At 39.0% G+C, this 23,383-nt stretch overlaps 1 protein-coding gene across 1 annotated transcript; it reads right to left on the reverse strand.

Annotated features, from left to right (window-relative positions):
- Positions 1-283: 283 nt before the first annotated feature.
- On the reverse strand, positions 284-23,383 carry PCOLCE2 (procollagen C-endopeptidase enhancer 2). The gene is made up of 9 exons (XM_058844359.1): positions 22,965-23,383; positions 22,002-22,110; positions 14,319-14,574; positions 12,526-12,650; positions 9,311-9,447; positions 7,879-8,033; positions 4,595-4,678; positions 2,441-2,608; positions 284-837 (listed from the first exon to the last, which is right to left on the reverse strand). Exons 1-9 carry the CDS (start codon positions 23,072-23,074, stop codon positions 701-703), a joined length of 1,281 nt encoding a protein of 426 aa, XP_058700342.1. The 5' UTR covers positions 23,075-23,383; the 3' UTR covers positions 284-700.

The following is a 23,383-nucleotide window of genomic DNA, read 5'->3' on the forward strand; positions in this document are numbered from 1 at the left end:
TACCTTATAGAACTTAATAGTGACATTTACTAAATAGATAGTCATCAGTGGAGAAAAATCTAGTGCTGCTTTACAGCTGTCTAATTCTTTGAAGAGTTCCTGTTCAGATCAATGATTCACTGACTTCCATGTAAGGAAAATCAGACCCTTAATCAGCAAGAAAGTGTAACTCATTTACAATGTGCAAGGCCCAAACCATCAAAAGCTTGTAAATGATCAAAAACCAGTTTCTATATTTAGCTGCCCCACTTTATAAATAATGAATAACTAGTTGGTGTATGATTTAATCTTAAAATATTTTATTAAGCACTGATAATAATACAGAAATCCATGTAATAAAACAACTTTAGAGAAAAAGCTAAGTTAAACTGAGTTGCTATAAATATTGCACTTAGAATTCTTATTTTACGTAAAGAACTCCTTAAAAAATTGGACAGTTATAAATTAACATCTTCCAAGTAATTGGAATTTGTATGTTTGAGATCAGATGGCTGTGCTGCAAATCTTGGGCTTTCAGCCTCAGGAGGGTCTGTTCTCATGTTGTACAGGTAATGGATTTCACTTTGTGCCAGGTGTGCTTGTGTGGACAGGAGGGAAGGAAGGGTCAGCGTGGCCGTACTGTTGGCAGTCAGTTGCATTTCCATGACTTACACTAAGTTAAAAAGATGTTTCAAGATATGATAGAATGCAGCTGCAGAGTTCAATTTTGACATGTTTTGTTTTTCAAGGCATTTAGGATCTTTGAGTTCTTAGTCTTAAAACTCATGACAAAGCTGTTGGGAAAGACTTTGCCTCTACCATCTTCTTCTACCTGGCCCATGATGATGTAATTTAAACCTAGAAAGGAGAGAATGAGATTACAAGACAGAATTCTGGGACATCATTTGGTAAGTATAGTTCTTTACCTGTGGTTTCTGTTCATTTCACTGTTTGTTACCAATGCCTTCCAACATTTTTTCCTTCCTACCTACCTGCAGCATTTACTCCCTCACCCATCTTTGCCATGCTTGTTACACTACAAGCTACATAAAAATCAAGCAGATACACAGCGAAATGTCTACTACATAATTAAATACATAGGGGATAGTCTTTAAATATGGACTGTGAAGTGAATCTAAGAAGCACTAGAAGTGCTTATCAACACTGGATAACCTAGCCACTGACACCCAGGGTGGAATATGTCTCCTTACTTCTGAATATTTTCACATTTGATCAGCTTGTAGGTTAATGCCCTTAAGTGATAATGCCCTTACATCTTTTCATTCCCTTTCCCTCCCCAGAGATGTAAATATTTTATAGTTACATACAGAAGCATTCAGGCAAAGTGGACTTAATGAGTGGTAAGAGCTGGCTTTGGACAATTCAATTGGAACTGCGTATTTTATATCTGAGAAGGGTTGGGGATTTGCAAGGTCTTGGGCTGGAAGGAATGGTATCACAGGGATATAAACAGAAAAGTTCAGATATTAAGTAATGTCTCTTAAATAATTCATTGACATTTAGGATGAGAAACAGAAGTGTGTGGTTTGGAGCCAGAAGTCTGCCTAAAAGGATACAGTTTGTTCCAACAAGGACATTATTATGTCTCCCAATGTGTAGTTTTCAGATAGCTAAAGGCGAAAGCTAATTTCTGATCATGATTTTTCACTTTTTTACTGCCCACTTTGAGTTAATATGCTTAAGCACTGGTAGTACCTGGAATAATATCAGGGGTTTTTTTATGCTTATTAAATTATTTTGACTGTTTCCTGCTATGGCTCTGTTTATGTTCTCGTGCTCTACCTGTTTACTTATGAGCCAAAGCTAAAAACAGTTTTATTTTTCACTTAGTTACTTCAATTAAAAATACTCTCAGTATTTCTTTCAACACCTTTACCACAATTAATTTGAATTTGTGTTGGTTGATCTCTGTATTATGTTGTTTAAGGTAGTTTTTAGCAGTACTGGGTGTTTGTACTTATAAAGTGGGCTTAATACTATGAGTATTTCTGTAAAGCTGTAAATACGTTCAGGAGATACACAACAGTGGAAGTTGTTGATTTCTGCCATTTCCTGTGAGATACTGCTCTTCTAGGTTTAGCAGGCTGTTGTCTTTCCCTTCTAAACAACTGTGTATAAAAACTAGTTCCAAAATACACACATATAAACACAAAGTCTATCTTAGCTTCATTTGAGAGACCCAAATCAGATTTTTATCTTGCATCATGTGGCTTTTAGTTTTTCAAACTCCTGTAGTCTACATGAACCTCATCCTCTTCCAGTAAAACAGGAAAACACAATAAACCCCTGGATTACTGGTTATTTTATATTGATTGCAATTCTAACTGCTGATTATAGGAAAAAAAATGGCAATTTTATTGATTTTTGTGGTTATATTTCAAATAGTTTTCTAATTGTTATATTTTATAAACACACAAAGTAGTTATTACTGTGTACTTACCTCTCCTCATGAGAGGACACTGCTTACACATAACAAGAATCTTGGCACTCATGTTCTTGCCAGCTTGTTGGATTGCTAAATTTCCCTCCTTATATACATTAATGATGGATACTGTTGCATGCAGACTGCTAGCCCGCGTTACTGCTGTGATTACAGTTCCAGTTATTACTAGAAGAAAAAACCATTTGATATATTTGGTACATTTTTATTATTTTTAGACATAAATTTTGAGGCATTATAAAAACTTATTAAGTACATTAGTCCCTAATAAGGAAACAAACAGTACTGGGAACACTTACTAAAAATAGGAGCATCACTGCTAATAACTCACTACTGTCAAATTTTGGTGGCACCAAATATGAAATTTTTCTACAATGTGTCAGTGTCATGTAAACCCAGTTCTCTGATTTCCATTAAACAGTACAATTTGATACTACTTTTAATGAGTCATTTTCAAATACTGGAGAAGCTGAACTGAAAATCTTCAAGCCAAAATCTGAATTTCCAGCTCTCTGACACTCCCAGGTGAGTAGCAGTGAATAGTTAATGCCCTAAGAATTAGATTTTGATCTGTTTGAGGCCTGATACAAACTTACTTATTTCAGCTGAATGTAGTTACAGATTTGACCATCATATGTCCCAAAGACCTCTCAGTATGAAAATCAGGATACTTTCTTTTTCCTAGGATGACTAAACTGGTAAGCCATCTTTATTTATCAAAAGGAAATGGTAATTGGTATTAAGAATTTGGTTTCTTCTCAGGTCATCTTTTTCAATTCTATCCTAGGATAAATTCAGTCTTCAATTATCAAGTATGTACAGTGAGATGTATTTTACAAAACTGCATAATTCACATCTTGGGATTTTGTAAATTTGTACATTGTCTTCCTTTAACATGGAGTTTTTAATTAAATAGAATTTAATTAAATCACAGTTCAATCAGGAGAGAACTGTGGATGTTAAAGTGCTCGGTATTGCAGCTATATTTCTAGAAACAATAAAATTAAATGTGTGATGAAAGAGAAATAGTTGTTATTTCCTAAAATCATAAAGTCTGCAAATAGAATAAGTCATATTCTGTGAACAACAGACTTCCTATTCTTTCCTTAGGATATGCTTGCATTCACAGTAGCATATAAAGTATTTTTACTCTCACTCCTGTCACAGAAAAGACTTAAAAAATGTCAAGTATTTGACAGAAGATGGGAGAGAAGAATGTGATTTTTACTGTGATGCTAGAGGGAAAAAACAAGCTTTATATAGTATCATTTACCATGAGCCACAAGAGCTGAGGTGTGGTCAGTAAGAGGAGACCATTTATGTTGGGTTTTCTCCCTACCTGTTTCTTTCTGTGCTGGACCAGCCTGTAGTGCTGCAGATGGAAGGAGGCAGGTGCTCAGGGGTGGAGGGGCTGCCCTGTGTGCACCCTGCCTCAGGGTGCAGCCACTGCTGCTTGGGCACCTCGGGCAAAGCTGCCCTCCAAGCCCTCAGATTTCCTCAAACCTCATGGGATTAGAGTGCATTAAGAGAGAGTCAGCTTAAAATGAAAAAAGGGTGGTGGCAGGGAGTTTTCCCATCAAGTTGCCAGGCATGTTATAGGGGATTAAAAAAATGATTGCACTATTAAAAATGATTGCACTATTACACCCTGCCACATAACTGAGTAGATCAGCAGTGACAATGCCATGCTAATACACAGCAGACACCGTTTTTCCTGGTTATGTGTGTGTACAGATAGCAGTGCTTGGAAGCTTCCATCCCTTCTAATTTCTTTTCAAAGCATTTTGGAAGTCTATACACTGTATTGTGGAACAGTCAGCAGGTGCAGCATAACATAATGTAACAATGGCTGGTTACAGAAAATGGAGGTGACAATACAGTAACTGAATCGATGAATCCTGGGTCTTACATTGTCATTTGCTTCTCAGATTGAGCAGATATGTCTGTCTCAGATATCTGTGCAGTGCCTATGTCAGAGTATCTCCAAGAATGTACTGAGTGAAACACAGATACTAATGTCAGATACATTCATAAGGTGGTGTAAAATATTAGCCTATATATTAATGGTAACTCAAAACTAGATCTGGGAAAATTTCCTTGAGTCTAAAAACACAGTAGAGAATAAATAATTTAAAAGAAACTTTGCTTCATTACCGAAGTTGCTTGAACAATAGTTGCTTTCCAGAGTCCCACTCCTTTTACACTTCTGCTGGCACAGGGCAACTGTAGGTTTCACAACTTTTTGAACAGCAAAAAAGTAAATTTAAAGTCAAATTAAGCATTTGATACAAATGAAAAGCACTATATTAAAAAGAATAAAACAAGAAGAAAGATGAATAATCCTGATGTATGCATGAACTAGTCCTGGCATTTCAGGGGATGAGCACCACAGTAACAATATTCCTTTTCTCTGCTGTTACCTCCAGTCATCATCTTTTCAGGTGTCTCAGCTCTGTCTGTTCCAGTGGCCTGAGAGAATGGGATGTTACTCAAGATTTGTGTGGCATCTTACATCTGTCACTGCTGTGGCCATATAGCCCTGGGAGAACACCTGAAGTACCACAGTATTATATTACAGTTACACTTCCGAGGGAGGGGGTGGCCTTTTATTGGAAATTACTGCACTGTGATGAACGGGATCAGAGTTCAAATTCCTGACCTCTTTTTCCCAAATTTTTCACACAGCTTCATGTCAGGTAGTGTTGCATAGTTTTTCTTCAAGACACAATGTTTGAAATATGTCTTAAACATTAGGGATTGACATTTCCTTTCTGAAATTGAATGCTTTGTTTATAAACAGCTGAATACAACTTGAATACATCTTTCTCCTACTTGGGCAGATGTTCAGTCTCTGTACATAATTCCATGTAGCATGTTGGGATGCAGTACTTTAAGGTTTTTATGCCCTTTTCAAATTTGTTTGGAATTAGTGACACAGGTATTGGAAACATGGAGGTGACACTGACAGATAAAAAAACCAAAACCACAGATCCCTACATAGCCTTAATTTCCAAGAAAAAATAAATTAGTTATGACAAGTATCTTTGCAGTTTTTTACTTTAGAATGGAACATTTTGCAAAAGTTTTATTCAGCCTATATTTTTTGAAAAATATCTTCTAACTTTCAATTAGGAATTTGAATAATTTTCCAAGTTTCTAAGAATGAACTAAATTATATTGAAATTACTTTGTCTTTATTGCAATGGGCATGACTGTTAGAAGATCTGCACTGCTCCTTGTCTTGCCTTTCAAATCCAAAGTTTAAAGGTTGGGCTTCACAGGTTTTTATTTATTTTGGACTGGTTTGTTCCATTTTTTAATCCAGTCTTCTTGGTATCTGAGTCTTTAAAAGGTTAAATGCTTCCCACAATGCAAAGTGTTTTAAAGAACAAGTTACTATGTCAATGGTACAGGTCTGGCAAGTGCTTCCTATCTCAATGCTACACACAGCACACCAAAAATTAAGAATTTAATGTTCCTTGAGTCTTTCAAGTTAGTGTTCATAGTAGGAGGTTTGGAAAACCAGCAGGTAGATGAGTCCTAGGTGCATGCCAGCATGGTAGCTGCCAAAAATTTATTGAGGTGCTCTGATTTTTTGAAATTTAAAACTGGGATTATGCATTACAAAATAGTCTTGTTTGGGGTTTTTTGTTTTTTCTTTTAGTTTAATAAATTTTGGTTGGTAACCAACTTTGCTATGACTTGTCAGCAGAGGCTGTCTATTGTTTGTAAGGTACTTCAGCAAAACATGAACTGCAGAACTGAAATAAAAGTTGCCTACCACTTTACATGTAGGCACACTGACAGGAAAATGCACAACTTTATCCAATGATATAAGGAAGTCAAATACCTCACCACAGATACTGGATTAATCTTCATTATTTTTACAAATGTATTTATAGCATTTATTTATTTCTTCAAGTACTAATATTTTTATGTTACATAAAGACAGATGTAATTTTTGAAAGGGCCTATAAAATTTAATATTTTATTCATGCCTGGAGTTCTGTGCAAGTTTAAACAGAACTGATTTGCAAGATAATAAGATGAGTCTCTTTGAACTGGACACTTCTGAATGCAAATGATTGCTCCGAAATGTCACTGAACTGTAGAGGTTTGGTTTGCTTTGGTTTGTTTTGAAGATCAGAAATGCCTACATTGTGCAAAACTGATCACTCCCTGAAAGGACTTCTTATTTCTGTCTGCCTGAGAAGTCCTTCGGAACACTTTGCCTCTGTTGTTCTTTCTCAGATGAATCTTCATGATCTTCATGTTTTTATTTTCTAACACTGATGCTGTCATGAAAATTGATTTGGAGTTAATTGGTAGAGTTCACCTCTCTTGCCTGTGCAAAACACTGAACAGGATTATTGACAGCCAGGGTTACTTGAGACCAAGTGTCTGAACCAACAACGTCGTTGATGAGTGCTTTAGAGTGAAGAAGAGCTGAATTATTTATTGTTGGAGTCACATCAGAATGATTTACAGATCATTATGATTTAATTTTTTTAATGTTTATTTTCATCTATTTTAAATACCTTCATTAGCAGTATTATAGCACCACAGCTCCTTGGTTTCCTGCAGACAAGCCATTGCTGCCCTGATTTTTGATGTGTTTTAAGTACAAATCAGGTTATGTCTTGCAGAAACATCATAAATAATTTGGTTTTCTGCTATAATTGCATCTGAAATGCCTCACATTCAGGTTATAGAAATTCTAAGAATTTATCCCTTCAATATCTCAGTAATGAGATATTTTGGCAACACCTTCAGAGAAATCCAGCTCTGATCTTTCATACATGCTGTCTAGTCTTAAATATAAAAGGAGACTTATTTTTAGAGAGACTCATTTCTCTGTAAGTTTCCATCCCTGAACATTTTCAAATAAAAATTATTCTAGAAGAGTGTCATATTGACAGGGTGTTGACAGAGCCTGAAGAGGGCTTAGGTGGCTTCCATATGAATTTTGCTTAATCTTAATAACTATATGAAGAAGAATGCAATAAGATCTTTACATATCAACTTTATAGAAGAAAGAGTTCCTTTAAATAAAACTATTTCCCAAAATACTCAGAACTTATTTATTAAAAGAAAACGTCAAAATAAATAAGCTTATCCGTTCTTCTACAGAATGTGCTAGTTAACTGTCCAAAATTGAAAAGAGACAGGGAAATTCTCTCAGGTGGAGTAAGTTACTTTTACACTGAACTCTTGCCTGGATAGATTTCCTTTAATGATGTTAAATGGATTCTCCCTTGAGTATATTCCAGTACTCCCTGAGTATATTAATTTTAATTAATTCATTCAACATTTAAAATACTAACAAACTGTAAAACTTGTATTTTTAATACAATTTCTATTTCATATTTCTGTAACTCTCTCCTTGTCCTGGAATAATTAATTTTTATAGGAAATGAAATAAAACCAGTAAGACTTACTTGAGGTAGCAGGGATTGTTGTGGTTGTAGGTGGAGCTGTAGTTGTGGGTAACTTTTTCGGTCTAAATTTATAATGGCCAATAAAACCATCAGCTGTTAAGCTTAAATCAGATAAAAACTGAACGAACAACTCATTTTTCTCAGACAGAATAGGCCTAAAATAGAAAACCAAATTAAAATATTTCCATTCTTTCTCATGTCAAAGCCAAAAAGCATTAATAGCAACATTCTTAAAAAAATCCAAACCACTCCAGACGAATACTGAAAAATATGTGGTTCTTTGCTGGCATGTCACACACGGGTGTTTTCAGGATGAAACTCTTTTCCATTAATCACCTAAAACTCTGATTCCTGAAGTTTATGTCAATGTGAGTATTGTTAAAATTCTTCTTTGTGACTTCACTGCAGACCTCACTTCCATGAAATGGAAGGGGTCAGATTAGGAAAGTGGGAAAATACATTGAAGAAGTCCTCAGTACACAAGGAAGTAAATGGGGTTTTTTAATATTTGGTTTTGTTTAATGAAAAAGATATTGCACACCTGGAAGGGCTATGAAAATTCATGAAGTATTGGACTCTGCAACTCTTCAACATACCTACCAAAAATAAAATGTTTTGGGTTATTATTTCCGTGGGCTTTTTGTCAATGATTGGATATTGATTACCAAGGACTTCTTTGAAACACTTAATGAGGTCTTTGCAGTAAAAGCTTGTCATTGTTTCCCATTTTTTTGGCAGATTATCAGAAATTAGTTTACTCTGATGGTGGGGTCTGACATAACCAAAAGTCAGGGGCTGGTTAACTGGAATTCTCTGGATTCACAGCTGCCATGGTGGTTGTCCAGATTAGCCTTTCCTTGCTGCAGTATTGACACAGCCTGTGGACGTAGGAGAGCACTGATTATCAGCTGCCAAGAGCTTTGTTCTGCTTCCTGAATACCAGGACTAAAAGCCAAATCTGACCCAATCTGTGTATCCTGTTTTTTTTTAAAAGGGCCGAGAGGAAAATGAGTCAGATAAAGTGAGGAATGAGCCAAGGGGCTAGAGAGCTCAGCTGGATCCTTGTACTTCAGTATCTATAATCAAAACATACATGTTATGTTAATGTTCAGCTACCATTGCTATTGGTGCTACACCAATATCAGTAGCACTGGGATTAGCATGGGTGGTGTTACACAGTGGTCTAATGAGGCTTGTGGGACAGGAGAGAACATGGGCTGGAGCCAGGGTTTGTCATGGAGAGAGAGAAAATAAATTCTCTCTTAAACCTAGAGAGATACTAAGCAATTTCTACAAGTTCTACATGTTCAATTGGAGGTAGAAAACACCACGTTTAATTTAAAAGTTAAAATCTTTCTGAAGCCTTGGACAGAACTGTTAGCAAAATGACACATAGTGGTAGTGAAGTTCACAATTAAAGGAAGTTACTTACGCTGGGGGACTGTCTCCACAGTACTTCCCAATTCTTTTAGCATCATTGATTTCCCCACCATTAAACACTGCAACGTAGTCATATCTGCAGTAGTTGTCTCTCTCCACATCAAACTTCTCAAACTTTAACTCTATTATCTAAAGAGAAAATGGAAATAAATCATTAAAGTTTTCACATGCAGAATTTATTAATACTTCTTGTAGTAAATGACATCTTCAGATGTAAGTACTATTAAATTTTTCTTTTGATAAAGGAAAATTCATTAATCCACTTAATTGTAAAGTATTTTAATCCACATGACATCTCCAACTAATAGTTCAGCATATGACTAATATTCTATAAAATGTTTTTTTCTCATATGTATGCAAGTAACTCCTGATACAGTTATTTTTATGAGTGAATCTTAGTAGGTGTTAGGTGTTACAATGCTCTTAAAATAACTACAGCAAGTATAAGCAACAGAAAAGGAGCTTTTGATGTCAGTGCATCATTCAAGATACACTAAAGAAAAAGCAAAGGCAAAGTTCATACAAGGCATTTCACTGATTTCATCAACAGCAGGGGCTAAATCACTGTGGTTGCCAATGCTGTGTATACTTGATGCAGAATTTAAAACATTAGAAATTAAAATGTTGATAGAAAGAAAATTAGCAAATAAGATGACTCAACTCAAGAGAAAGTAGGTACTTAAAAGAATTGTGTTTCCATGTCAGATTTCCTTAATTGTTGAGGCTTTACACATCATAAATGTGAACTAGTATAATTCTGGTATTTCCAATACTTATGCTATTATCTGCAACAACTTTTATTTATAGAGTTTTCTACTTAAGGAAAAAAAAACCAATGTACAAGAAAACAGAAATAGGATCTCCTACTCTGAAATGAAGTCCTGCAGAATGACTCTGTCAGTCATGTGGGACAAGAAGGGGAAACACAACCTAACTGCTGCATGGAAACAGAGGTAATATATGCATTTAGGTTGCTTCTTTAGATGAAGCACAACAGTATTTAAACCACCTTCCCATAAGTAGCACAAATAAGGCTTGAATGACAAGACTCATTTGTGCTGATTGTAGATCAACCTTTATAAAGATCTGACTCAAACAAAGATGGTATTCAATCTTCTAAAACTGTAGAAAGAAAAAGAAATAATTTGTACATGGCATATACTTTATTTGATTACTGACATAGTAAAAGTTATCTTGTTCTACATTCATAGCAATGATAGCCTGTTATCACCTGATGTCTTAGTTTTGCTTGGATATAGTTTTGCACTTATTAAGATGTTTAAGGCATAATTTTGTTTCCCATGAAGTATGAGTAACCTTGGGGGACTTGATTTTAGAGATGACTAACAGATTTTTTTCAAAACCCTCAGTATCATGATGAAAAAATGCACTTTAAATGGAATACCCATCTGAATAACATGCTTGTGATCAAAAAAGATTATATAGAAAGAAGTAATGTGACTGGAAATAGAAATGATAAATTTTTCCATAGCAGGCAAAACAGCAGGCCATAATACCTACTTTACTTTGTTCAGTAAGTGCACTTTGCACTAATGAGCATTTCATGGTAGAATAGAAGCTCTTCATGACCAGGAGAAGGTCCTTATCTTCTGTAATGAAGAGTGCCTTGTTTTATTGCTCACATGCTTAGGAAAGGGAAATAGAGACAATGACACCTAAATTCTGGCAAATGGAAGACTGGGGAGCTTTTTCTGTGCACTTGAAGAGAGATGCTTCTTCACTACTTCATGGAAAATGGCTTTTGTCACTGTCAAAATTCTGTCTTTCTGCAACCACTGTTTCAGTACATGAATAATATGTATTTGGAAACAGGTAGATTTATGGAATAGAATCATCAAAAGGCATAGGATATAATGCCTGTATTTTTATGCTGATATAGTATTTCTCAAATCTTCTCTATGAGCTTATGAAAAGTTCTTAGGCTTATCTAGAGACATTTGGAATGAACCAAAGTAATCTGCAGTTTACAGATAAGGGTTTAAAAATCACTGCATATCAATAGGTTGATTAAATGACCTGTGTCTAGAAAACAAAGAACGTAGATTAAAAAGGACTACGGAAAAGACTAAGCTGACATACTGCTTCAGTTCAAGGGAGGAACTGTCTTGGAAAATGGAGAAGTAGGAAAGATCAGAAAAATACATTTATCTGGGGCAGCTTTTTATATTTCAAGGATTAGTCATGAGTGGAAGATGAAGAGGAAAGTCGTGTTTATATGTTAATGAATTTTAAAAGATGGATGTGGCAAGAAAAGCAACCTACCAAACATGCTTGTCAACCAAGACATTCAGTCATTGTAGACCTCCTGCTAAGATACAGAGCAGATGGCTCAGCAGCAACCACAAAATGTGCAGCTAGAACTGAGATTCGCTCTACAGTGAAGGAAACACACTTGTGTTTGTCATGTGTGGCACAAGAGCCCTCTCAGTCTGCTGTCACATCTCCTCGGCTCTTAATGAAGTGGTAACATATGCTCTCATGGCATCTGGCTAATTAAACAAGCACGTTATGTGATGGAGCCTTCAAAATATGAAATATAACAAACTGCTTTTATTAAATTCAATCAGCTCTATCTGCTCAATAATTAACTACAGCAACACCAAAAATGGTCAAACATCATTAGTCTTAAATGCAGCATTGGCCATCATCATGTTTGGTGCTGAGATGATCACCTGCCCTAACTTAATTTGCATGACATCTTTTGAATTAAGAAAATTGTTTTTAAACCCTCCCTGGCTTCAAAGCCTCAGTGGTCATAGATGTGTTAATGGGTTTCATTTAGGGGAGTGCATCAGTGCTGGCCCTGCTGAGGAAGGCCAGGAGTCACCAGGGTGATGCAGGTGAGGAAGGGAGATGGTGAGGAAGGGAGATGGCAGGAGCGTGGCTGTGCCCAGCCAGGTGCCACTGCAGTGTCCCGGGGACAACCTGTGCCCAGCCAGGTGCCACTGCGGTGTCCCGGGGACAACCTGTGCCCAGCCAGGTGCCACTGCAGTGTCCCAGGGACAACCTGTGCCCAGCCAGGTGCCAGCCAGGTGCCACTGCGGTGTCCCGGGGACAACCTGTGCCCAGCCAGGTGCCAGCCAGGTGCCACTGCAGTGTCCCAGGGACAGCCAGCCACTCGCGGGTGCTGGTCCCTGCAGCCGCTGGCAGCTGGGCTGTGCCAGCAGGGCAATGGCAGCGCCGTACCTGGTTCTTCGGAGCCACGATGTGCCAGGAGCAGGTGACTCCCGCGGGGTAGTCGCGATCTGGCCAGTTGGGTGTGTAGAAGGACCCCGATGGCTTGTCCAGCCGTCCCCCGCAGTACTGGTCCCCTGCAAGGCAGCGCAGAGCGGGGCCCTGGGCACGGCGGGCACTGCCAGCCCCGGGCTGGGCCGCGCTGAGGGGGCTCGGCCTGCTCTGCCACGGCCCCACACAGCCACGGCCCAGCCCTCCGCCTCCACTGCGGGCACCTCTGCACAAACACAGTTAATAAATGGCAGCAAAACAAGGAGAGAGAAGCGTTCCTGCAAACTCCGGGGCTGGAGGGGGAGGAGAAGCCGCAGGTACTGGAGAAGCCATCCCCGCAGCCCACGGGGCAGCGATGGTGGGGCTGACAGGCGCTCCCGAAGGAACTGCAGCCTGGGGAGTACTCTTGATGGAGAGCGGTCTTTTTCTTCCGTATCTGCTGCCCTCAGTTCCAAACGAAAAACTCCAGCAGGTATGTAATCCTTATTTACAATATTATTATGAACCTTCTTATTAAATTAACTATAAATTAATAAGAATTCTCAGTTTCTCAGTTCTTGGTCACAGTGTTTCAATATATATTTCAAGAAGTTATCGACACAAGGTTACAACAAGGCAAGGCCTGATAAATTACTCATCACCTGCACTCTATCTGTGCAACAACCTGTCTACTCCGGTATCATACCAACAGCAAAAGCCTTGAAAAAGGGCCACTAACTAGGGCATTACCACCTCCCACCATCTCGCTGTGACCTCCCAGCCTCTCACTGGTCATACTCCCAAGCACAACGCAATGCCTTTATGTTCAACAATACCTGATGTCTTTTGCTTTGATATGTTCTTGTGTTTTTAAACCAGAGTAGAAACAGACAATTCACAATATCCCCATGCACAATGTTCTACTGCTTCACAGGTCACAGAGAAAAATCACCCTCTCCTCTCCTTTGCAGCCACTTGCTCATCTGTTTTTTATATTGAAAGAGATGGACTGTGGTCCCCAGTCACTTTCTCCACACCAGTCATGACTTTAAAGCCCTTTCCTACAGTCCCTTTGACTTAAATCCTTTTCAGCATGAAGAAGTTCATGCTATGCAGTTGATCTTTGTGTATGTGATGTTCTTCTAACTATCATACTTTTTGTCTCTGATTCCTTCTGATAATTTTTTCATATTCAGTTCTGAGATGAGAACATCAGAAAGATACACTTTATTCAAGATGTACATGCATTATGGATTTATAATTGTGTAATTTTTTGTTGTTATTGTTTGGTCTTTATTTTCTTTTCTAAAAATTGTTACGTTTCTGTTTCTTTTCTGATACCTACTAAGCACTGGATTGATATTCAACTACTGTTTCCATAAATTATCCATTTTAAACCTAACATCTCATTTCAAAACAGTAAGAGTCCATTCAGAACCTGCTGCACTGTACACAAAGTTAGGGTATTTTCCCCTTATTTGCAACATTTATTTATATTGAATTTCATCTGCCCTTTTAATGACTAGCTATTACCAGTTTACTACTACGTACAGTTCTTCCACTACTCTTAGACTTGTCAGCTTTTCTCTTTACTACTTGATGAACTAAAATGGTTAAACAGTTACACTTTGCTATTTGCTAAGCAAGGTAATTAATAAATATGTTGAATAGCACAATCCCTAATATCTCTAGCACCACATCTTTTTAAGCATTAATGTGGCTCTGAATAAAGCTGAGCTATATTTGTCTTTAGCACATATATAATGGTTAATTACCTCTTTCATGTGGTTCTGCTGCAGAAAACTTTGCAATAAATCCACTTCCAGCAGTATTAGCATCTGAAGTCATCTGCACCAACATTTTATTGCTGCTGGATACAAGGGCACCTGGTTTCACAGTCCCACAGAACCTGCCGATGCGCTGTCCATTGGCATGGCCACTGTATATATCCACAAAATCGTATCGGCACAGATTGTCACTTTCCAGGTCTAAATGCCGAAAAGAAAGAACCACCACTTTTCCCTCTGGGACCTGCAGAGAGAGGAAAGGAGGGAGAGATGAATCTGGAAGTGTGACCACATATCTATCGGATCTCACTGTTTGCATGACTGTTTTCATACCCTTCACTTCCTGTCAGATGAGCTCTTTTTGTCAACTATTTTCCAGGCAAAGCAGTTTAAAAGTAACTTGGACCAATCCTAAATACAAAGCTTTGGCCATGTCTTGCCATTATCTTATTTCTGATCCAGAGTATCCTCTAGTCAGGCTCATGCAGTTAATTATAAACCAGTTCAGCTTGATGTGTTCTTCTTATTTTCTGCTGAAAGTATAGAATCAGCCATGCAGCCCCTGTCACGAAGTAAGGTGAGGAGGATGAGATTAATATGAAAAAACTCTGGAACAAGCAATTTACCATTTTAAACAAATGAAATTACTTCTCTTTCTGATTTGTGTTACTAAGTTTCATAGTTTGAAGGATTTTTTATTTACTGATGTACATCTTACATTTATAAATAAAATCAGAAACTTTAAGGCTAACACTGTACAACCCTAATATTTAGTTACTGGAGGGGCTGGAGTGAAATAATTATATTGGAAAGACAAAACTATAAATAGAGAATTCAAAAGAACCATTAGTGGATGTCCTCAATATAGAAGAGAGTTTTGTTTTCTGAAATATCTGAGGAAACATAAGACAGGGAAAATCTTACATGTCTGCATCTGTGGACAGTGCAAGAGACAAGAGTACAGAGAAGGATGTCAATTAAGACAATGTAATAGTTTACAAGGAGGAGAACATTTCCTGGGATACAGTTACAAGCTTTTAAGAGAAAAAGCAGCATACTGAGAAGTGAAAACTGTTCTAATAAAGCACTTAATGGTGTGCAACAGAAAGAAGGGAAAACGTATGTTAAAATATAGAGAGACCCTAGACAGGCAAGTGTAATTATCTGCATTCAATCCATATCATAGTAGAGTGGTAGCTATTAAAATAATTGCAGCTGTTCTGCTTTACTAAGACACTACTATAATTTTCTGCTTTAAACACACACTTAATATATCTGCATTAAGTTCATATTTAAGCCACGTTATTTAAGAGTTCATGAATTTTTTTCATTCCTTAACAGTGACTCATTTTAAAACACTGGTTTGAAATAAACTAAAACTAAACTGTTCCTATATGAAATTGTCAAACTGTTTAACATTGAGTCTCAACAGTTAAAAATTGCTTGTCAAGTATAGATGGAAATGCTATAAATAGAAGTGACTGCTTTAACCCACAGAAGATACTGATAGAGGCAGCAGCTCTAGATGTACTGACAGATGTGCTGTAGGTGTATTCAGGTTACTCATTCATGCTTTTATGTCCAGTGCTGATACTGATCCTGCAGCAGGAGAGACTTCTGCTTGAGCTGTTGTCAGCTGCCCAGGGTCCATGTGCACACTGCCTGACCAGCTCCACTGCAGTTGCTGCTGCTGGTTTCAGAGAATTTTTAAGTTCAAAGCTCTCTCAAAAATGCATTCAGGGCCCCTCTGCTGATACATATCACTGCTACTGCTACAAAACTACAACTCAGCTCATCTTGAATTTATTCCTTAAATCACTGCTCTCATATCTAAATCTCTTATTGTATTCACTTGTCTTCTGGTCTGAATCACTAATCTGACTCACTAAGGAGCATTAGGGTGTGGTCAATTTTAACAGAAAACGAGCTAAAATTAATGAATTTGGTATTCCTGACAGAAGACCTGAATATTATTTATGGTTGTACTACAAACTCTGTGTGACTGGACAAGTCAGTTTAGAAAAGCTGATAGTAAAATTAGTTAGATACATTCAAATTTAGACAGTTAGAAGCCTTTTTTCCAAAAGCATGTATGCAAAATAGCACATGCTCTTTTGGGGTAGAACAGTCATTTTCATAAGTTTGTACAACTGGTATGACAGGATGCAAATGGGGGGACCTTTAAAGGGATCATGTTTTAAAATAAACTATCATGCCTACAGTTAAGTTTGTCCAACATTTTCCACAACAGTGTCTTGCAGCTTTGGCTAAAACTTGCCTGTCTTTAAGATATCTCCCCTTTTCCTTACCCTGTTTTTGAAAGCTGAGCAGAAGTTGCTCTAGCATATTAGATTAAACAGTTTGGTCAATCCTTATGAGATTTTCCCCCAACTTTCTCAGCCTGAATTGCTTCTTTCAATATATCTGCTCTCTCCCAGAGTTTAAAGAAGGAAGTAGAAATGTGAGAGGTGGCTGGTTCTGGGGTAAGAAAAGGTCTTTTTGCTGCCCTTGTAGAATTTCATTCAGGTATAGCCAAGTGGTTACCCCTCAGCAATGCTGATGGTGCTCATTGACAGCTTTGTTCAAGGAGTGCATTGACCCAGCACTGCTCTACCCACACCAGCCCCGAGGCACTCACTCCTGCCCCTGGGTATTCTACTCTCTTGTGCCACTCCACGGGGACAGAGGGGACCAGGACATGGGACAGAGCCCTGCTCAGGAGGGAGAGGACGCTGGCAAAGTTGCCAAACCCCGAACTGCCAGCTATTCCCTCAAATCTTAGGTTTTCTGGTTCATAGTATCAGTCATTCTGTGCAGTGTTCTGCTTCCTTCTCCCCTCTCCACCACTGGCTATACTATACTATACAACACTACACTTTCTAATTATATTTCATTGTAGCTTTTAATCTCTGCTTCTGTCAGTCTGTCTATTCTGTCTATTTGAACTTGGTCAAGCCTGTTCCACACAGAGGTACTGACTTCTATTTCATGATAGTCTGTAAAAAAAACTGTAAGAAAAACTCAGCCACATGGTCATGAACATTTAACAAGGAGCCTACTGCAGGTTTTAGTTGTCAGAATAATCCTTGCTCATGTTTATCTGAATTTGGGAGGTAAGTCATTTAGAGAAATGTGGCAGGCCCTTAAATACAGTCACTACTTACTGCTGTTACTTTTATTGTAAGAATATACTTGCTTATTAAAATATTTGTCATTGATAAAAGTAACACAATTGTTCCAGTTAAATCCAGTTAAATGTTAAATCAGTTAAAATGTTGTGGTCTGAGTAGATGACAATCAGAAATGAAGAGGATGCTGGTTCCACATTCTGGCAGCAGCTGTTCCAGTTTGCATCTAGTCCCAGGAAATCTTGTGCCAAATACAGGCATCTTTGCAAAACTGTACTCTTCTTTAATTTCTACCATTTTGCTTCTTTAAATGTTGAGAACTAATGTGCTAAAATCTGCCAATGATTATCCCAGGACATTTAAAATATTGTTCCATGAGAAACACAGGGGAGCAAGCAAAGGCCAGCATGACTCAGTATTGTTTACTTTGAGCCACATCTGAGCCTGATGCAGTAAGAAGATGGGATACTTCAGAGGAAGAACTGGAAGGAATTCAGCTCTTAAAAGAAAAGAAAAAAAAAAGAGGGAGGAGTCAAAGGAAGAATGATGTGATGCTTCCTCTTCAGGGTGTGCCTTATTTTTGTTTTATCCATCCAGCTGATATCTTTCAACAACAGAGGCACTTCATCCTCTGCCTCTCCTTGTCACAGAGAGGGCAACTGACCCATACTCACTCTCTGCTTCCCTTCTTATTTTAACTGTATGAACTTCTTTAGGTTCAAAAATGATGATGCTAAACTTATGCAAAGGATGCATTACTCCTATGGAAGACTCAAGACATTTTTAGAGAGTTTTTGTAGAGCATAATTCCCTAAACTCATTGGTGTAGATTACTAACCTCTTCAAAAGGGCATGATTATTCCATATATTCAACACACCTCTAAATAAGGTCCTGAGATTGTTTTTGGTTATCATTGATTGCAGATATTTCATATAATGTTAATCAAAGTTCAGTTACCTTTAAAGTAGTGAAGCTGTTTTTCTCTTGTTCTGACTGAATACAAACCCCTCTTCATCAAAATTATGTGATTTAGACTATTTACTTTGAAAATAATCTTTATTATTTTCCCCCTTAAATGCCAACTTTCACAAATGTATTTTGCCTGACTTTTAAGCCTGTATTGGGTTACATTTGATACTTTGATATATGTTTCGTACAAAAAAGCTGATTGTATGTTTTCCTATAGCAGTCCCAGGTAGAGTTGAAAAATACATCAGCTATCTGCTGATTATAGTATTATTTCTCTCTACTGAAAATGAATGTGGAAGTTATTTGGAGTTAAATCCTGTGAAGAACCATGATTTCTGTCTAGTTGCTTGTTCTCTATCTCCACTTTTAAAAATTTGTATTAGCTTGCTCTTCATGGGCACTAGATTCTGTTCATCTCTTTCATGATCTCAGTTCATTTCTAGCAATACAATTGATGTGTAAAGACCTGTTTTCTACTGGAAGGGCAGTTTTACAATGACATAGGAAAATTAATGCTTAAAACATAGAAAAACAAATTTAAAATATTCTGCTTCCTCAGGGCAGATTCCCAACTGCCCTGATAAGTACATTTTTCAAACTTAGCTTATTGTCATCAAACCTGCTGGAACGCAGCTCCTGAACCTATAAAAGCATAACCTTATGTAACTCTGACAGTTTTCAGTATTATTGTTGCACATAAAGTTGTTGGAGTTTTATGGGAACTAAGCAGTCTGCCAGAAAAACACAGGACAGCAGTCCAGATTCTCAGACTATGTGACACATTTATGTGAGGTGATGGCCAAGAAGGATTACAGAGTATTAAAAGTAAGTGTATATGACATATTTTAGATAATGCTATATACATTACTATAGGGAAGGAAATAGCTCTACAAATGACTTCTTAGCAAAGCCAGTGAAAAGCCTCTGGGTAGTCTGCCAAGGCTGCAATAGAACCACAAGCATGTGCTGAACACTTCTTAGAGCTCTTAGAATAGAGAAGCTGTTTTCTTTAGCCAGCTGAAAAAGTCCCAGTCTCTTGAAATAACAGAACCATAATTGAGTTAGAGAGACTCTTCCAGCTTTAGCAAACTAGTTGGAAAGATTTCAGATGATACCTGAATGCTACATTGCTTTATCTGTATTACCAGTAATGTCTCCTAAACCTGTTTTCCTCTAATGAACAAATTAGCTCTCATCCTGTCTTTGCATTTTTTGTGCAGCTGATGAGATCCTGTAGTTGAGAAAACAACAGCTTCATGCTTCTCGTGACCCAAACACAAAGTGAATCAATGTCTCTTTCAGTCTTGCAGACTTTTCAGATGCTGCATTAGCAGAGAGTTTTCAGGAAGGTGTTCACAGTCCTTGGCTAAAACGGACAGGCAAATGTCTTAGTCACTTTCTAAGACCAGATGCTAAATGAGGAAGACTAACAGTAACTACAGAGTATTTCTTCATGGCAGTGTAACTGGCTTTCTTACTTGGGTGCTATTGCAAGCTATTCTGAGCCTCAGCAGTATCTGGTGAAAGGATTTTGTTGTTTAAATTCAGGCTAACCAGACCCTTGAGTGTACCACTTTGCCGCAGTTTGGTAAACCATGGTCTTTTTAAAGAGAGTACAGGCTTAGTCTTGCAAGTTTATTAGTCCTTGCCTTCCCTACATCCTTCCTGCACACCCAAAAGACACAGAGCATTCTACAGTTGATAGGGAAAAAGAAATCAGCTTGGCTTAGTGAACATTATTTAATAAAACGGGTTAAATGGGGTGAGGGCACAAGCAAGCCCAGACTACCCCGGTTGTGCAGCCCTTCTCTGGCTTTGGGCAAACAACAGAGGACAAGTAGGAGGCAGTCAAATGGCAGCACAGCAGAAAACTGGGAGTCAGGGTGATCATGAAATTACAGAAGCCATTGAGTTCCTCCCTTTGTCAAGAAAGCTCAAGTGCAGACACAGCTCTACTACAGCTTTGATGTAATGCTTCTCACCATGCCCAGGCTCATCTGGATGCTGGCATCTTGTTAGCAACAGATGCATGAAGTGTGCAATGAAACCACTCTGTATGGACATTCTAAGTACAATAATTTGTTCTCTTCTCCCTCTACCCCTCATATATGAAGGGCAGATAAATGGCATGATTCAGTAAATGCTTCTTTAGTGCTGCCTCCATTTGTTATCTAAGTTTTTTAATGGTAAAAACTTCATGCTGTTATAAGCAAAATTGTAATTTCCCTCCACACTGAGTTTTGAACATCTAATACTGAGTTACACTGTTAAACTAACTTTGTATGTTTTTCCCTTTTATTTAAGGCATGTGTGTATGATTCCAAATGCAATTTGCATCTGCTCTTCAAATTGCAAGATGGGCCATGCTGATTGCTGCCACCTCAGCCCCTCGATAGCAAGGAAGCAAATTTATGGGCACGCACCATGTTTCACATCCTCTTCTGGATGAGATCAGATATGGATCAAAGGTAACCTCTAACTAGGCCCCAATAATAACGCAACAGAAAGGTGCAGAAAGCAACTCTGCAGCTTCACTGGGATCTTTCAGATGAAACGATTAAAATCACATCACTCATTTGGTACGAGAGCTGTTTTAAACTGAACATTGTAAACAGATCAATGTCTCCTGCTCTGCGTCAGCATCTCTATAGTAGCAGGAAACAATTATCCTGTGACATCCTATTCTCCTGCCAACACCTAGCCTGTGATGCAGTCTTTCAACTGAAGTTGTCTTTAGCGATCTTGTCAACACACAGACTAACTTATTTTTTTTATGTCTTCTTATTTTTTCTGTAGGCCCAAATGTCAGAAGACTTCTTGGTGAGCCATGCCTAAAAAAGAGAGGAAATTTGGTGGGCAGTTTCAGAGGGTTTAATTTGTGCAGATGTGAGGAAAAGTAATCATTCACTCACATCCCTTTCTCTGAGTCTGAGGATAAGGACATGCAGAACAGGATGTCCAGTTGTTTCATGGAATATGTTGTCAATGAAAATGATGTCTCTGCCCTACAGTCTCATTTCAGCATCAAAATATCAATTGTACCACATGGTTCCATTTCACATAGTCATTTATAAATGTAACAACACTTCCCTACTGCTGTCAGCCTGCTGTATGACAGACTCCAGATGTCCTGGCTGGCAGAACACTGCTAGCAGCACACTTCAAGCAAACCTGCCTGAATTTTTTGGGTTTGATTGAAACTTTTTATATGTCTTCTTGCCAAGAAATTTTGCTTTTCATAATTGCCACCTCAAATCTTTTCTTTGATACAACCCACTATTGCGTTCCACGGTGACAGAAGGGGAGATGTTTGCTTGTAAGTACGTTAAATTAAAACAATTAGATGTGCATCAGGGAAGTCAATGAAAATTTGCTTCTGACATGAGGCAAGGCCAGTTCTGTTTCAGCCACTATTATCGTATTACATCAAACCTAAAAAGCTCCAGATAGTTGAGCTACTTTGAGTTACTGAGTTCATTACTGCACATATATTACCCCATGTAAAACACAGTTTAACAACAAATAGCTGTTCACTGTCTTCAGCACCGATTTTGTGGTATTAAAAATTCTTACTGTGATTTTCCAAGTACATTTGCTGTTTGGTGGGTAGACGCCAGGAAATCCTTCACTCCCAATAAACCCTGACTCTCCAGATACAACTCCTCCACATGTAAACGTAGGCCTGAGAATAATAGAAAAAAGACAAACATATATATTTAATTTGTTCTTTGTATAAGAGGCACAAACTGTCTCAACAGCTTAAATACTTAAAACCATTGCTAACATGAAATATATTTAACTATTTACATAAAATCACAATTGATACAGAGTGTGAAATTTATGGGTGAACTTTGGTGTAGAAAGAAATTAACTACTTGAGCCTTAATTCTGGGTAGGCACAGACTGTTATCCCCCCCCTCCTTTTTTACTTCCTAAAAGCATGGTGTGCCAGTGTGATACATCATTGCAAATTGCTATTATAATGGAAAAATAACTACTAAAAAGTCATTAGCAACGACTTTTTATAGTACATATAAGAGCAGTTAAAATAGCACTGATATAAAAACTACTTCTCATTCCTTTCCATGTTTTGAATTTATGTTTTAATCGAGGAAGTCTCTGGTACTTTTTTGTACCTCAGTAGCACAACCCAGCCCGTGCTCAGCCCCGCTCCTGGTGCTGAGACCTGTGGCCCAGCTGTGCTCAGAGCTCAGCTCAGGTGATGGCTCCGGACACGCGAGGAGCCCTGGAAAACCTGTGTGGAGCCACTGCTAGTGCTGAGCACACGAGGGTGAGCGAGCGCCCTGCCGAGCTTTAATGCACCGGGATGCCTCACCGTACTGTACCGTTATGTTAGAGAGGTTCCCGATTACTCCCGCAGGGTCCCGGGTTCCGCGGGAAATGCTCCTGCCTTGATGCAGTCACGGGCACTGAAACACCCGCGTATCCCACGGAGACAGGGTGGGAATGCGACTGCGGGGGACAAAGGGAGGGGAGGGGACGCGGGACCTGCGCGGGGCCAGAGGAGCGCGGTACCTGTGCGGGGGGGCGGCGGGACGCGCCGCCGCCAGCAGCAGCAGAGGCGGCAGCGGCAGCAGCAGCAGCAGCAGCAGCAGCAGCAGCAGCAGCGGGACGGCGGGAGGCATCTCAGGGCGGCAGCGGTGGCTGGGGCAGGGCTGGGGCCGCGGAACCACTACTCCCACTGCCGTCTGCTCCTCCTGTGGCTGCCGGGGCCGGGGGAGGAGGCAAAGGCTTCCGCGGCCCTCCGCCCCCAGGGCAGGGCAGGGGCCCGGGCAGGGCCGCCCTCTCTCCCCACGCCGGGCGCGGGCGCTGCCCCGGGTGTGCCCGGCCCCTCCCCGGTGCCTCCCGGGGGCACCCCCGGCTCCGTTCCCTTCGCGCCTGCCGGGGCTGCCCGAGCGCAGCGCCCCCGCCACCGCCCCGAGCCCGCAGCCCCC

Source organism: Poecile atricapillus, chromosome 8, assembly GCF_030490865.1.
Source record: "Poecile atricapillus isolate bPoeAtr1 chromosome 8, bPoeAtr1.hap1, whole genome shotgun sequence".
Lineage (NCBI taxonomy): Eukaryota > Metazoa > Chordata > Aves > Passeriformes > Paridae > Poecile > Poecile atricapillus.

Coding starts and splice junctions, on each gene's coding strand:
- PCOLCE2 (XM_058844359.1), bottom strand. CDS start 23,074: ATGCCTCCCGCCGTCCCGCTGCTGCTGCTGCTGCTGCTGCTGCTGCTG. Junction 9,448..12,525: donor TCGTGGCTCCGAAGAACCAG/GTACGGCGCTGC, acceptor TTTTCTCTTTAG/ATAATAGAGTTAAAGTTTGA. Junction 8,034..9,310: donor TGTGGAGACAGTCCCCCAGC/GTAAGTAACTTC, acceptor TTTCTATTTTAG/GCCTATTCTGTCTGAGAAAA.